Source organism: Erpetoichthys calabaricus, chromosome 7 (genome assembly GCF_900747795.2).
Source record: "Erpetoichthys calabaricus chromosome 7, fErpCal1.3, whole genome shotgun sequence".
Taxonomy (NCBI): domain Eukaryota; kingdom Metazoa; phylum Chordata; class Cladistia; order Polypteriformes; family Polypteridae; genus Erpetoichthys; species Erpetoichthys calabaricus.
The window spans coordinates 65,077,857-65,094,646 of record NC_041400.2 but is presented as its reverse complement, the minus strand read 5'-3'; the positions used below and the strand labels follow the sequence as shown (position 1 = coordinate 65,094,646).

Genomic DNA, 16,790 nt, shown 5'->3' with positions numbered 1-16,790 from the left:
AAGGTTTTCACACACTGTTGCTGGTATTTTGTCCCATTCCTCCATGCAGATCTCCTCTAGAGCAGTGATGTTTTGGGGCTGTCGCTGGGCAACACAGACTTTCAACTCCCTCCAAAGATTTTCTATGGGGTTGAAATCTGGAGACTGGCTAGGCCACTCCAGGACCTTGAAATGCTTCTTACGAAGCCACTCCTTCGTTACCCGGGCGGTGTGCTTGGGATCATTGTCATGCTGAAAGACCCAGCCACGTTTCATCTTCAATGCCCTTGCTGATGGAAGGAGGTTTTCACTCAAAATCTGACGATACATGGCCCCATTCATTCTTTCCTTTACATGGATCAGTCGTCCTGGTCCCTTTGCAGAAAAACAGCCCCAAAGCATGATGTTTCCACCCCCATGCTTTATAGTAGGTATGGTGCTCTTTGGATGCAACTCAGCATTCTTTCTCCTCCAAACACGACGAGTAGAGTTTTTTTTCATCTGACCATATGACATTCTCCCAATCCTCTTCTGGATCATCCAAATGCTCTCTAGCAAACTTCAGACGGGCCTGCACATGTACTGGCTTAAGCAGGGGGACACGTCTGACACTGCAGTATTTGAGTCCCTGTAGTGTGTTACTGATGGTAGCCTTTGTTACTTTGGTCCCAGCTCTCTGCAGGTCATTCACTAGGTCCCCCCGTGTGGTTCTGGGATTTTTGCTCACCGTTCTTGTGATCATTTTGACCCCATGGGGTGAGATCTTGCGTGGAGCCCCAGATCGAGGGAGATTATCAGTGGTCTTGTATGTCTTCCATTTTCTAATAATTGCTCCCACAGTTGATTTCTTCACACCAAGCTGCTTACCTATTGCAGATTAAGTCTTCCCAGCCTGGTGCAGGTCTACAATTTTGTTTCTGGTGTCCTTTGACAGCTCTTTGGTCTTGGTCATAGTGGAGTTTGGAGTGTGACTGTTTGAGGTTGTGGACAGGTGTCTTTTATATTGATAACGAGTTCAAACAGGTGCCATTAATACAGGTAACGAGTGGAGGACAGAGGAGCCTCTTACAGAACAAGTTACAGGTCTGTGAGAGCCAGAAATCTTGCTTGTTTGTAGGTGACCAAATACTTATTTTCCACCATAATTTGCAAATAAATTCTTTAAAAATCAGACAATGTGTGTTATGTTACTTCTAGGTTGCAGTCTCTATACATATTTAACTTAGAGAAAAAAGGTTAATTTTGTTAACTAGACATCTTTTGTATGTTTTAATTGTCCAATATTACTTCATCCCTCTTGCACTACTGAGGTTAACATTTTATAAAGGACCTTTTCTCTAATACATAGGGATAAGAGGACATAATTTCATATTTACAATTTTTATTATTAAAGGAAAGAATGTATCCTTATTTCATGTAGAACAGATATCTACTTCTTCAGATTTTCAGAACAATTTTACTTTACTGTAGTGATATTGGATGCACACTGCATTACTAAATCTTTCTTTGATATGCAGTGAAGTACCCTGTGCTCCTAGGATCCCTGCTAGGCTAATGTAATTTTTTTACTATTTCCAAAACCACAGACCGGATTCTATCTCTTGTTTTTTGGAATGTCCTTTACCAGATGTGTTCTTACAGTTTTTAAATGTAATATTAAAACTCTTTAATGGCTATTAACTCTTCTTTTCTTCAGATGCTTGTTTATTTTCTACACATGCAGTTTTAATGCATTTTTAAACTCATTTTCAACTGTCTGTAAAAAGTGGAAGGTACAGTTTATACATTTGTTGAGATTAGATTTGAGCTGTAACTTGGATGTGGTGGATTCTGCTGTTGCCACACTTTCTTTGACTATTTGTGTAGGGCTTTCATATTCTCTCCGAATTTAAATCTGGTTTTCTCTGGGGTACTCCAGGTTTCTTTCCACAGCAAAAGTATAAGCGTATTATGTTAATTAAGTAACATTATAGTCTCACCAAATCAGTTGGTGAAATATTATGTTATTGTTTCTGACTTTCAAATGCCTAGACTGTAGCTCACAGTCCATGACCCTAATTTTGGAAAAAGGTTTATTCACTAAGTAGATGTATGAATTCTTAGATGTCTCTTCATAAAATCATTCATTGTCCTGTCATGTCACAAGGTTAATAAAGAGGGGAGGAGAACCAGAGCCTCTGGAGAAGGCCTACAAGGACACAGGGGTACATGAAATCCCCATACAGTGACTGAGCTGGAATTGAAAATCAGTTCTTTAAAGCATGCTACCCATTGTTATTAGGTATAACCAAAAATACAGAAATTATCAGTACTGGATAATTGTCTGTTAAATCCTCAATCCGTTTAGTATATTTTATGAGTGTTATTACTTTATCTGTATAGTCATTCAGTGAAGCCACTGAATACAATTTACTATAGTTATCAGTAGTTAGTCAGCATTCTTCAGGCCTACATCATCCTTTTGTGTCTGTTAAGTTTGCTTTCCCTAAGAACAAAGAACTTTCACTTTTTAAATCCACTAAAGGCTTACTAACCTGTTCAAAGCCTTCTTATTATACTCCATTGAGGGACTGATCTAATTTCAGATCTTATCCAAAGCTACAAAATCCAGTTGGCAGTGCCTTTTTTTTTAGAGCAGTCATTCAAGAAGTGCAAGGTTGATCTTAAAATATTTATAGTCATTCTGAAATTCATTATTCTTAAGAATGCTTCTGTGGCTTATTAGAGCCAAGCCAGCTTGATAAATACTTGTACTTAGATTTGGGTACTCCTGTGCTTTAAGGTACTTTGAGTAGCAAGTTTAACCAAATTGCATTGACACCTGAAAAGTTCTTGACACATGATGTTGATGCATTGAAGGTTTGGTAGAATGTGGCTGGAAAACTAATCTGATATTCTGCAACAGTGGATAATACGTGGCTGTTTAAAAAATGGCAAAAAGTGCTTTTGTTATATTTAGGCTGACGAAAAGTATGCAATATCTGAAAATCTCAAAAATACAGCCCTTCTTTCCTTGAAGTCATCCAACTGTAGATCCTTACTTTACCATGTTACTTAGTATGGTTTGGCACTTTCTTGGTTATTTCATATATTCTTTAATGCTTCTTTAATAGGGATGCATGGATGTGATCCCCATGATGAAACCCTTCCTGATGTCCCTGATATTGCACCCAGCCGCAAGCGTCGTCAACGACATTGCAGAGGTGACGGATCAGAGCCCAAAAGAGAATCATCAAAACCACAGGAAAAAGGATGGTAAGGATGGCTTAGCAAAGCAGTTCTGCAGGGCAGCCTTAAAGTTTTAAAGAGAAGCTTCTCACAGTCTTACAAACAGAGAGCCTCTGTGTTGCTTTTGCCTTAAAACAAAACATATCATCCCAAATGCTCAGTAATGCTAATTAGGAAAAAAAAGGGGTTTATTGCTCTTTCCCCTTCTAATTCATTGCAGCTGAAAGGAGGGTACTTTCTGCTTTTGAGATTGGATTTCATTTATACTGAATGAAGTCAAGAATTCACACATCCTAAGTTTGCTGGTAAATTTCCTGTAAAATAAATAAAAATGACTGAACATATTTATGCAGTGCTCTATTGTAGTAGTTTCTATTTCTCATACCTTTGTAAATGTAATTTATCCTCCTTGTCACTAGTATATAAAAAAGTATATTTGTATTTGCTAAATGCATAATAGTCAACTATTTACTATTTGTGACACCTTTCTGTCACTGATTGTCAACTGAAATGGTTACATAGATCCTGTTGCTCTTAGTCAAAATCTTTCAAACAACAGCATGTATTAATTTACAAGTGAAGGGGACTGGGCCGCTGCCTGCCCCTGGAATAGCTTGTATGCACTGTGGTATATACTGTAATTCCTATGTGCCTAGAATTCTCCAGCAGAAATATACAGCATTGTTCTTCCACTGAAAGTAAATTAACTCATAACATACTTATGGAGGTGGAAAACACTTTAAGCAAACTTTTATAAATGGTCAACTGGTTTTAAAATCATCAAATGAGAAAAGAAAAATATATTAATCGACTGAGTGACCATTTGTGCTTTGTAAATACAAGTACTGTTACCTTAAAAGATGTTCTTTCTGGCAAAAAATAATGCTACTAAACAACAAGATTACTTAAAATTATTGTATAGTGATATGCATGCATCATACCTTCTAAAACATCAACTTAAAACTCAAACTTGTCCATAACATCTCCCTGTAGGCTTCTTTTTGTTTGTGCCACATCTGTAGTCAGACATTTATGAAAATGGCACAGGGTGATTCAGTTACCCATATACAGTTTTTGCCAACTATTGTATACTGTATGAGTTGTTCTTCAAAGGTTCATCAATCAGCATAGTGAGTATAGTGAGTGGGTTGTACCCTGACTGCCGTGACTATAGTTATCCTGTCCTGAAGAGGTCTTACCCATTCCGTCTTTAACAAAGTGCTTGTTCAGATTGGTGGTTTCTATACTGTAGTCCAAAAGGGGATTTGTATGATGCATTTATTGTATTACTCCCAACAAACCTGGAATAAACCATTTTGTTTATTTAAAAGTTGCAGTTCTTAGCACTCTTAAAAAGACTACCTATAATCTTTAAGAATATATAATCCTATCTCTTTTTTCATAAATGCTTTGTGCTCCTTGTTTCTTGTTTGAGGCACACAGACTTCAACATGGAAACCAAAGGGAACAGCAAAGACTCAACCCTCAATACTGCAACAGATAACACCTGAATTGTCATTAATTTACTATACATATTGTATGTTAACCTGAAATAAGGGGTTGAAACCCAAAACGACCATCATTCCAATGGATTAAAGTCTGCTTGTATGGAAAGCACTAGCAAAAAACTGATTTTCTAAACTTTTTGTTTCAATCGGAAATTCTAGTTTATAATCTGAATTTCTTTTATGCATTCATAAGATATTTTTCTTAACAGTCCTAATACTTAAAACAGTTTATGAAAATAGATGGATGTGTCAATGCTTACAACAACATTTATTTATATAGCAAAAGTGCTCTACAAGATGAAATGTAAAATGTGTAGACTTTATCTACTCTCTCTCTCTCTCTCTCTCTCTCTCTCTCTCTCTCTCTCTCTCTCTCTCTCTCTCTCTCTCTCTCTCTCTCTCTCTATATATATATATATATATATATATATATATATATATATATATATATATATATATATAATCCTAAGCCTTAAAGTGCAACGATTTTGTGCAATGATTTTATGTGACTTTTTATGTCACATTTTTGTCATGCTTCAAATTGGGCTTATTTTAAAACCTGCATATATATGTTTAGTATCAAAATTTATCGAACTTTAATGTGATGATGTTAGATTTTCAGATTCTTATTCTGTTTTTAAATTATAACGTAAAAAATATCAAGAACTCGCATCCCGAGACGAGACTTTGTGCCAAGAGATTTAACCATGCCCAGGGCCGGAAATAAAAGACAAAGAGTAGGACATCTGCTGTACAGGCTTTTAAATATTTGAAGCGCCGCACAAGATTCAGATCAGGCAGCAGCAAAGCGGCAGCTGATCGAGCAAAGAGGAAATTAAAAAAAACAAAAAACTAGTATTTGTTTCCCATTGTATCACCATTTAAGAGGGGGTTTTGGAGGAGCGATCATGTCTCTTTGGGGTGCGTTCAGCCCCCCTCTTCACAACGCAAGCAGCAGAGATGCAAAGTGGCTGGCACATAGCACAGGCCGGGAGGGTTGGCGAGCGAAGCAAACCCCCTAGTGGCTATATTATTTTATAGTTCCCACCATGGTCACAATTCAGCTAGGTAAAAAGAATATGATTATTAATTGTGTCATAACACCTATAGCTGTACTCAGAACTCAAAATATGAATTATAACTGGTAGTGCCTAGACTACCATATTTCTACAGCTGCTGTTGCATTTCTCTCGATATAATTCCATGCCTACAAGATCACAATGATTCTTAACACCAATCTTTTATCCATCTTACTAACCGAAGGTTGTAAACCGGATATGGACGCAGGGCGCATCGAGGCGCACGCACACTGCCGCACTGCACAGAAAACACAGAAACGACAAGGTTGTAAACTGGATGTCACGCGCACTGCTGCACTGCAACGAGCCCGCCACCTGTAAACTAGACTTGCTCTAATCCACTGTACCAGTAATGTAGATCACATAACGGTCATTCAGTTTGGCGCCCGCACCAGAGTCCAGAGTCAAACGCAGCAGCGTCCCAAATAGCTGTGTCGCCCGCCCCAGAGTCAAATGCAGCGACTTCCCAAACCGCGGCAGCTTCCCGGAGTCAGTAGGTGGCGCCCACATAACACAACGTAATGCGCCGTGGCGCCCGCCCCAGAGTCAAACGCAGCGGCTTCCCAGAGTCAGTACGTGGCGCTCAAACAACACAACCTGTGAGCTACACTTGCTCTAATCCACTGTGCCAGTAATATAGATCACATAACGGTCACAGACTCTAACCCAGCGGCTTCCCACACTCAGTGGCTGGCACACGAACACCACAACCTGTAAACTGAACGTGCTGTGCAAAACTCTGCCAGCAGTCGGTGTCAGCACAGGCAACGGAATCACGTCTCCACAAAACAAGACCACTTTACTACAGATATGCTTATGTAGTTAAATGACATTTCCCCAGATGCACCCACCCTCCATGATATGTCATCCATCCAGATATCGGACGGAACAGAAACTGATTGCCATTTTTGGATTTCCGATTTGCTGGCGAATCGCGGGCTTACTAGTCTTTAAGAACAGAAGGCCAACTCAAAATTCTGGTAGCTATCTTTAAATGCCTCCTGTTGTGCTTTACTCTGTAAAAGTTGAAAATAAATCCATTAGCATTTATTATGTCACTACAGCATTTTAAATATTTAATGTAAAACGTTTGTTTGCATTTTAAATATGTAAATTAAATGCTATTGAATTTCCACTTGTTTCTCTGTATAAGAGATGAATAGTAGAATCTAATTTGACTTTAGCAGCTTCTCATCTTCTACTGACTGTATCAAAGATATGTTTGTGCTATATTTGACATTCTTCCATAGTTTCTGTTTATGCAAACATTTAATATGTATTTTTTTAATTCATTGCATCTTACAAAGCGCAGTAGCTTTCAAATATTTTGCTAAAGGACTATTAGAGTTTTATTTTTTCTTTTTCTTTCACCAATAATTCAAATTAACAGATGGAGACATTATAAGTTGCGCTTTCCATATTTTCCATTTGTTTTCTACTTTGTGTAAAGGTTTGTAAATATTAAGGCATGAGGTTTCTTTAATCACCATTTTAACACAAGATTTTGAATTTTTCAAAATTATCAATATCCATTTGAGATGCACAGTTTTAATTTGTACTGTTAAAGGTTTTGTAGACCTAACATTTATAAAACTAAAAGTAATACTTGTTATATGTTTCTTGTGCTCTTTTTTGGCTTATACTACTCAGATCATATTTTATTGTATATATATCTTTACTCTGTGTATCCATTCTATATACTGTGTGTGTATATATAAATGTGTGTGCGTGTGTGTGTATATATATATATATATATATATATATATATATATATAGTGATAAAAGCACTTGGTTGGCGCCAACCCGACACAGGCAAAATAAACAAAAGATTTATTTTTCTTCACCTGTGGGGCACGTCTTCCCCGTGAACTCCACAGACACAACACAATCCCAAAAATCACCCCCAAACCACACTCTTCTTTCTACCACTCCTCCCAGAGCAGCTTTGTCGTCCTCCTCCTCCCGACTCTGGTGCCTGAATGGTGGATGATGGCCCTTTTTATAACCCTTCCGGAAGCGAGGCTGTAGAGGTGTCCAGGTTGGCTCCAGGATCCATGCAGCACCCCCTGGCGGCCACCCCAGATCCCCACAGGGTTGTGGAGAACTCCTTCTCCCATGGAACACAGGGAAACTGAGGTACCATTGTCAGCCAGGGAGGTTGCCACCAAGCGTCCCGGGTTGAGGTACTGAGGAGCCCATGGCTGCTCCCCCGGAACATAAGTAGAAGGGTGTCCTGGCCGGGCATAGGACCAGGCCGCCTGCCGCAATATATAGTGAAAAAGATGCTATATAGGCGCCCGACCTGACACAGATTCACACGGAGGCACATGTAAAAGGCACATGTAAAATAAACAAACTATTTATTTTTTTTCTTCACCTGTGGGTGCACATCTTCCCCGTGTCCCACAGGCAGTACATAGTCCCCAAGCACCAATACACAAATAAGCACTCTCTCTTCCTCCACCACTCCTCCCTGGCAACCTCGTCCTCTTCCTCCCGATTCTGGCTCCCAGAGTGGTGGCTGCTGGCCCCTTTTATAGTTCACCCGGAAGTGCTCCAGGTGCTTGATTGCCGTTCCGGCTGCACTTCCAGGTGTGGTGAAAACATTGCCCACAAAGGCACAGGAGTTCCAGCTGCAGCCCCCCCCCCCCCCCCCCCCCCCGGCGGCATCTGCGGGACCCAACAGGGCTGCCCCCAACTCCAATTCCCATGGAGCCCTGCGGGAAAGCAAGGCACCGCTCCAACCCAGGGGGGCAGCCATCTAGCATCCAGGGGGAGGTATTACACCATCCATGGCTGCACCCCCCCCCCATGTATGTATATATATATATATGTATGTATGTATGTGTATGTATGTGCGTGAGTCACTGTCTTGCACCCCAAAACATGAGGCTGAGTCTCAGTAGTTTAGCAGAACCAGCATTATTCAGCATGAAACAGGAACAGCACGTTTTTTTATTGTAGCGGAATCTACCAATCTCCTATACACAGACATAGCAGTCAGACAGGATCGTGGCCAGGGTAGTGGCCAAGTAATACTGTTTCCTGTATTTATAATGTTCCTTGCATCACCCATAAATGACAGGTGCTTAGATTGCAACTGCAATCGGCTTGGAATTGCTTCTGCGGTGCTCTGCTGCAGTGCAGTGAGTGTGCAGTTGCCCCAGCAACAGACAAGCAGTCTTCCACAGACATGACAATTGCGCTTCAGGACACACTTTGGCATGTCATCCTATTGGGGGTTCCCAAAAGAGTTCAGAAACCTCACTATATACAGTGGAGCAAAAAAGTATTTAGTTAGTCACCAATTGTGCAAGTTCTCCCACTTAAAAAGATGAGAGAGGCCTGTAATTTTCATCATAGGTATACCTCAACTATGAGAGACAAAATGAGAAAAAAAATCCAGAAAATCACTTTGTCTGATTTTTAAAGAATTTATTTGCAAATTATGGTGGAAAATAAGTATTTGGTCACCTACAAACAAGCAAGATTTCTGGCTCTCACAGACCTGTAACTTGTTCTGTAAGAGGCTCCTCTGTCCTCCACACGTTACCTGTATTAATGGCACCTGTTTGAACTCGTTATCAATATAAAAGACACCTGTCCACAACCTCAAACAGTCACACTCCAAACTCCACTATGGCCAAGACCAAAGAGCTGTCAAAGGACATCAGAAACAAAATTGTAGACCTGCACCAGGCTGGGAAGACTTAATCTGCAATAGGTAAGCAGCTTGGTGTGAAGAAATCAACTGTGGGAGCAATTATTAGAAAATGGAAGACATACAAGACCACTGATAATCTCCCTCAATCTGGGGCTCCACGCAAGATCTCACCCCGTGGGGTCAAAATGATCACAAGAACGGTAAGCAAAACTCCCAGAACCACACGGGGGGACCTAGTGAATGACCTGCAGAGAGCTGGGACCAAAGTAACAAAGGCTACCATCAGTAACACACTACGCCGCCAGGGACTCAAATCCTGCAGTGCCAGACGTGTCCCCCTGCTTAAGCCAGTACATGTGCAAGCTTGTCTGAAGTTTGCTAGAGAGCATTTGGATGATCCAGAAGAGGATTGGGAGAATGTCATATGGTCAGATGAAAAAAACTCTACTCGTCGTGTTTGGAGGAGAAAAAATGCTGAGTTGCATCCAAAGAACACCATACCTACTGTAAAGCATGGGGGTGGAAACATCATGCTTTGGGGTTGTTTTTCTGCAAAGGGACCAGGACGACTAATCCGTGTAAAGGAAAGAATGAATGGGGCCAGGTATTGTCAGATTTTGAGTGAAAACCTCCTTCCATCAGCAAGGGCATTGAAGATGAAACATGGCTGGGTCTTTCAGCATGACAATGATCCCAAACACACCGCCCGGGTAACGAAGGAGTGGCTTCGTAAGAAGCATTTCAAGGTCCTGGAGTGGCCTAGCCAGTCTCCAGATCTCAACCCCATAGAAAATCTTTGGAGGGAGTTGAAAGTCTGTGTTGCCCAGCGACAGCCCCAAAACATCACTGCTCTAGAGGAGATCTGCATGGAGGAATGGGCCAAAATACCAGCAACAGTGTGTGAAAACCTTGTGAAGACTTACAGAAAACGTTTGACCTCTGTCATTGCCAACAAAGGGTATATAACAAAGTATTGAGTTGAACTTTTGTTATTGACCAAATACTTATTTTCCACCATAATTTGCAAATAAATTCTTTAAAAATCAGACAATGTGATTTTCTGGATTTTTTTTTCTCATTTTGTCTCTCATAGTTGAGGTATACCTATGATGAAAATTACAGGCCTCTCTCATCTTTTTAAGTGGGGGAACTTGCACAATTGGTGGCTGACTAAATACTTTTTTGCCCCACTGTACATTGTGGAACGAGCCCTGAACACAGACAGGCTGACATGTTATTTTTGCACCACCACACGTTTATTTACACTATTATTTACACAGTCCTTAAGTGCACCACAAACCCCAAAGTCCAGGCCAACCACGCTGACTCTGCAGACCGCCTCCTTCTCTCTTTCTCCAACCTTGTCCTGCTTCCACCCAACTCCAGCCTTGAATGAAGGGAGGCGGCCCCTTTTATCCATATCCGGATGTGTTCCAGGTGTGCACCGGCAATCCCGTGGACACGCCCCAGTGTGGTGGAAGTGCCGGCTGTCCTCCCGGAAGCACTCCGGGTGTTCCCTCTCTTCTTACCCCCAGCACTTCCTGGTGTAGCAGAAGTACTGGGGTCCAGGGTCCTTCAGGCAGGGGGACGCCCCCTGGCAGTGACCACGGGCCCCTACAGGGTTGGGCTTCAAAGCCTTGTACCTGTGGCCCCCAATACAACCAGAGCGGACGCCCCCTCATGTTCTGGAGGAGGTATGAACCCTCCTTCTGTCGTCGTGGGCGTCCTGGCCGGGTATGAACCCCAGCCGGGCGCCACAACATATATCTATCTATTATATTAAAAAAATCTTGGGTCGAGACGTGATCTTCTCAGAAGACACTTTGATGTCCCGCAAGACTACCTGCATGTCACGCCCATCTTACAAACAATTTTAAACAAGATCACGGAATCTAACCTCCCAGTTGTTGGAATGCTTTTGGCAGACACATGTGCTCCTAGCTCTTAAAAATTTTATACCTTCTATATGACACGTCAACAACTAAGCGAAGAAGAAAGAGCAGCGTGTCAAAAAGAGACCCAAAAGCATTGGAGACAAAATAAGGCAAAAAATAATGCAAAAAAGGACAATAATAATCTATGTGCAAATTCTGAAAATAACTAAAGTAATAATCAGCCTGGACCAAGTGGAATTGAAAACCTCTAGGTCAAATCGGGGTCAGAAATAAGACTTAATAAAGACATTCAAAAACATTGACGTGAGCAAGTTAAAGAATATGAAAGTAGTAAAATTCGAAAGTAACAAAAAAAAAAAGATAGTAAAGATCGCATTAGCACAAACGAACAGAAATTATTACTCAGTGAAATAACGAAACAGCAAAAAGAGGTTGAATATATCGACATAGGATATATGTCAGAAGTATGTAGATATTGTAAGGCTTTAAAGTTTAAGTTGGAGACTTGTAGATCATCTAATTCGTGTTGCCATCAGGGAAAAGTAGTGTTTCTTCCCAATGAAGAGGCGTATCGGCGAGAATTAAAAGATTAGTTGTTTAGTGAAAGTGAAATCCGCAAACACTACAGGCAAAATATCCGAGTCTACAATAATCTTTTTGCGTTCACATCATTCAATGCTCAAAATATAGATTTACACAATAATGGACCATACGCTATGAGAATCTGTGGTCCTGCAACAATTAAAGCTACGACAAGTTTAATTTAGAAGAAACCACAATTCGGGCAATGTATATTTATGATCACGGAGAAGCAATGCAACATAGAATCGAAACAGTGTTCGGTCAAATCAGAGCATAAATTTACACGATTGAATTTCAAAAACGGGGTTTACCTCACATGCATTTATTTATTGGGTACTTTGCAAAATAAATTATTAACTGCTGATGATGTAGATCGGTTTGTCTGTGCTGAAATTCCAAACAGAGAAACCTATCCTGAATTATGGTACAAAGTCATTAAACACGTCTCACGGACCACATTTAAAAGATTCAGTATGTTGGGACTCAAAAGAGAAAAAGTGTTAAAAGAAATTTCCTAAAGTGTTCGTTCAATCAACAGATATGACTAAGGCTGGCTTTCCTGATTATCGCTGAAGAGATAATCATAACGAACAACACACTTACCATGGAAAGAAAGATGGTAAAATTGTGATGATAGATAATTCAATGATTGTTCCATATAACCCGTATTTGCTCAAACGATTCGATTGTCATATTAATGTTGGTATTGTGCATCGGTTATGAGTATTAAGTACATCTACAAGTACATTCATAAGGGGCACGATAGTGTACGTGTAGCTTTATCCAAAGAACAGTCTCAAGACGAAGTTCAAGCATATTTAAATACTCGGTACATCAGTGCAATGGAAAGCAGGTGGCATTTAACGGAATTGCCAATACAGTCATTTTGTTGAATTATTAATGATTCATTTACCAGGTCAGAATATGATCCAATTTAAAGAGGGCGAAGAAGCAGAAGCTTTAAAGATAGCAAAAAATAGAAATGCAAAATTAATGGCTTATTTTGAACTGTATAAATAAATGTTGTTGTTGTTGTGATTAAATGTTATGGAACGATGTCCACTCAACAACAACAACATTTATTTATATAGCACATTTTCATACAAAAAGTAGCTCAAAGTGCTTTACATAATGAAGAAAAGAAAAATAAAAGACAAAATAAGAAATTAAAATAAGACAACATTAATTAACATAGAAAAGAGTAAGGTCCGATGGCCAGGGGGGACAGAAAAAAAAAAAATAAAAAAACTCCAGACAGCTGGAGAAAAAAATAAAATAAAATCTGCAGGGTTCCTAGGCCACGAGTCCACCCAGACCCCTTTAGGCATTCTACCTAACATTAATGATGTCAGTCAGTCCTCATTGTATTCAAGGTTCAGGGAAAAACTTGATGATGATGGTCATGTGGACTTCTGGCCTTTAATCCATCAATATAGGGACATCACGGTACTTTGATCAGGTGGTGGTAGTGCAGATCGCCACCACAGAAAACTGGAAAAAGAACAGCAGAGAAAGTAGGGGTTAGTACGGATTACGGAGCCACCAGGAATGATATTAATAATTAAGTGCATATATAGAGTATCAGGATTAAATTGAAATGAAGCTATGAAAAAGCCATGTTAAAATAATGAGTTTTTAGCGTTTTTTTTTTTTTTTTAAAGTGCTTCACCATATTAGCCTGGCGAATTCCTATTGGCAAGCTATTCCAGATTTTAGGAGCATAACAGCAGATGGCCGCCTCACTAGTTCTTTTAAGTTTAGCTATCGGAATAATAAGCAGACACTCATTTGAAGATGTAAGGTTACGATTTGGAGTGTAAGGTGAAAGACATTCTGAAATATAGGATGGAGCGAGATTATTTAAGGCTTTGTAAACCATAAGCAGTATTTTAAAGTGAATTCTAAATGACAGAGGTAACCAATGTAGTGACATCAAAACTGGATAGATGTGCTCAGATTTTCTTTTCCTAGTTATGATTCTAGCTGCTGCATTCTGCGCTAGTTGCAATCGATTGATGTCTTTTTTGGGTAGTCCCAAGAGGAGTGCGTTCCAGTAATCTAGCCAACTGAAAACAAAAGCGTGAACTAATTTCTCAGCTTCTTGCAATGTTATAAGAGGTCTAGTAATCTGATTAATATGTGATTTAAAATTCAGGTCAGAGTCAATAGTTACCCCTAAATTCTTTACCTCCATCTTGACTTTTAATCCTAATGCATCAAGTTTATTTCTAATAACCTCATTATATCCATTTTTGCCAATCTCTAAAATTTCTGTTTTCTCCTTATATAGCTTGAAAAAATTAGTACTCATCCATTCAGAAACACAAGTAAGACATTGTGTCAGTGAGTGTTGGGATCATCAGGCGCTATTGATAAATACAGCTGTGTGTCATCAGCATAGCTCTGGTAGCTCACGTTATGCCCCGAGATAATCTGACCTAACAGAAGCATGTAAATCGAAAAGAGCAGCGGACCCAGGATACTGTAGAGCCTTGTGGAACACCATATAGAATATCACATGTCTTTGAAGTATAATTACCACAACTAACAAATAATTTTCTACCTGCCAGGTAGGACTCAAACCAATATAAGACACTGTCAGAGAGGCCCACCCATTGACTAAGGCGATTTCTAAGAATATTGTGATTAATGATATCAAATGCAGCACTCAGATCTAAGAGGATGAGAACAGATAAACGGCCTCTGTCTGCATTTACCTGCAAGTCATTTACTACTTTAATGAGTGCATTTTCTGTACTGTCATTTGTTCTGAAACCGAACCTAAATTTATCAATAATAGCATGTTTATTGAGGTGGTCATTTAGCTGCATAATGACTGCCTTCTCTGGGATTTTACTTAAGAAAGGCAGTTTAGAAATAGGTCTAAAATTTTCAAAAGTAGAGGAGTCAAGATTATTTTTCTTTAGCAGGGGTTTAAATCCAGCAGTTTTAAGACAATCTGGGAAGACCCCCATATCTAATGTCAAGAATGCTATCAATTGGCATGCCAGATACTTCTTTGAAAAAAACTTGTTGGTATTGGTTCAAGGACCCAGGTGGATGGTCTCAGTTGAGAAATTATTTTATATAAATCAGGCAAATCTATCCTGGTAAAAGAATTTAATTTGTTTATAATGGAGTACCGGGGTTTAAGATGATCAGTATTGGGGAGGTGTGCTACATTATTTCTAATATCATTCATTTTTTTATTAAAAAATACAGCAAAAGCCTCACAAGTTTCACTGGAAGTTTTTTGGAGGCATTCCATTGAGTGACCTGGGTTTGAACAAAACAGGAATTCAAAATGATGCATTTCAAAAATTTGTAGAAGTTCAACATATTTAATGTATGTTTATGTTCAAGTTCTAAAACAATTTTAAATAGTTTCTTATAGTATAAATTTTGATTTCTTATTTTTTTCTCCTGCAATGTCCTGTTAGGTGGGTTAGGACTTTTCCACTGAAGATACCACTGAATTTTTTTTTTTATGTATGTTTTATTGATTTTATTGTAATCATTCCATACAAATAGATCAGTTTTTACAAAAAATAGGATTGAAAACAAATCAACCCCCACCCCTGAGAAAGAGAGCATGGCCAACAGAGTAAAACTTAAAGCTAGTAAAAATAAGTCAATTGATGAGTTTAATAAGTGGATAAAGATAAATGGAGAATAAAAAGAAATGGGAAGAGAATCTGCTTCCTCAGTGCTTTAAGAGCTTATTCTAAAATATTATTGATTAGATCCTGCCAGGTTTTGAAAAAGTTCTGCACAGATCCTGTAAGTGAGAATTAGATTTTTTCCAATTTCAAATAGTATAAAACATCAGTTACCCACTAACTTAAAAGAGGAGAGTTAGGATTCTTCCAGTTGAGCAAGATAAGTCCACGTGCCAATAGTGTAGTAAATGCAATAACAGTTTGTTCGTCCTTCTCCACTTTAAACCCATCTGGAAGTACACCAAACACAGCTGTTAATGGGTTAGGAGGTATTGTGACACCAAGGCTGTCTGAAAGGCATTTCAAGATTTTGGTCCAGAATGATATTCATTTGGTGCAGCCCCAAAACATGTGACCCAGTGAGGCTGGAGCTTGATTGCAGCATTCGCAGGTTGGATCTTGCCCTGGAAACATTTTGGACAATTTTAAACGAGACGGATGTGCTTGATATATAATTTTGAGTTGCATAATTGTATGCTTTGCGCATATGGAGCTCAAGTGAATTCTCTGCATTGCTATCTCCCACTTCTTTTCTGAGATGTTGAGTGAGAGATCCTTTTCCCACTGTCCTCTTGGATCTTTGAAAGGGAGGGACTGTAATATGGTTTTATATATTACAGAAATGCTGTCTGAGTCCTCAAAACCGAGTAATATTTTTTCTAGTATAGTGGAAGGTGGGAGTTGAGGAAAATCGGGCAGGTTCTGTTTAACAAACTTTCTGATAGGAAGATAGTGAAAGAAATGCGTTGCTGGAAAGTTAAATTTGGAATGTAATTGTTAATAGGATGCAAAGACGTTGTTAATGTAAAGATCTCTAAGGGATTTAATCCCAAATGTTTTTCAGGTATTAAAACTGCATATGTTTGCGAGGGTTGAAAAAGGTGGTTTTCATGCAGAGGTGCCATAGATAAAAGATTTTCTATCTTAAAATGCTTTCTACATTAGTTCCATATTCTGAGTGAGTGAAGCACGATTGGGTTGTTAGTATATTGGCGATAACTTGCATTTATAGGGGCACAAAGCAGGGAATATAAAGAAGTACTGCAGGATTTTATTTCTATTGCCGACCAAGCCTGTGTATGTTCATCTATTTGTGTCCATGTCCAGGTTTTTATAGCTTGTATGTTTGCTGCCAG

General features: G+C 39.3%; 1 protein-coding gene across 1 annotated transcript in view; it reads left to right on the top strand.

The window, feature by feature from the left end:
- xrcc4 (X-ray repair complementing defective repair in Chinese hamster cells 4) overlaps nucleotides 1–16,790 on the top strand; it is a 457,198-nt gene that overhangs the window by 309,462 nt on the left and 130,946 nt on the right. Inside the window, exon 7 of the mRNA XM_051929627.1 lies at nucleotides 3,093–3,234. Coding sequence (XP_051785587.1) covers nucleotides 3,093–3,234 — 142 coding nt within the window. The remainder of the gene's footprint in view (nucleotides 1–3,092; nucleotides 3,235–16,790) is intronic.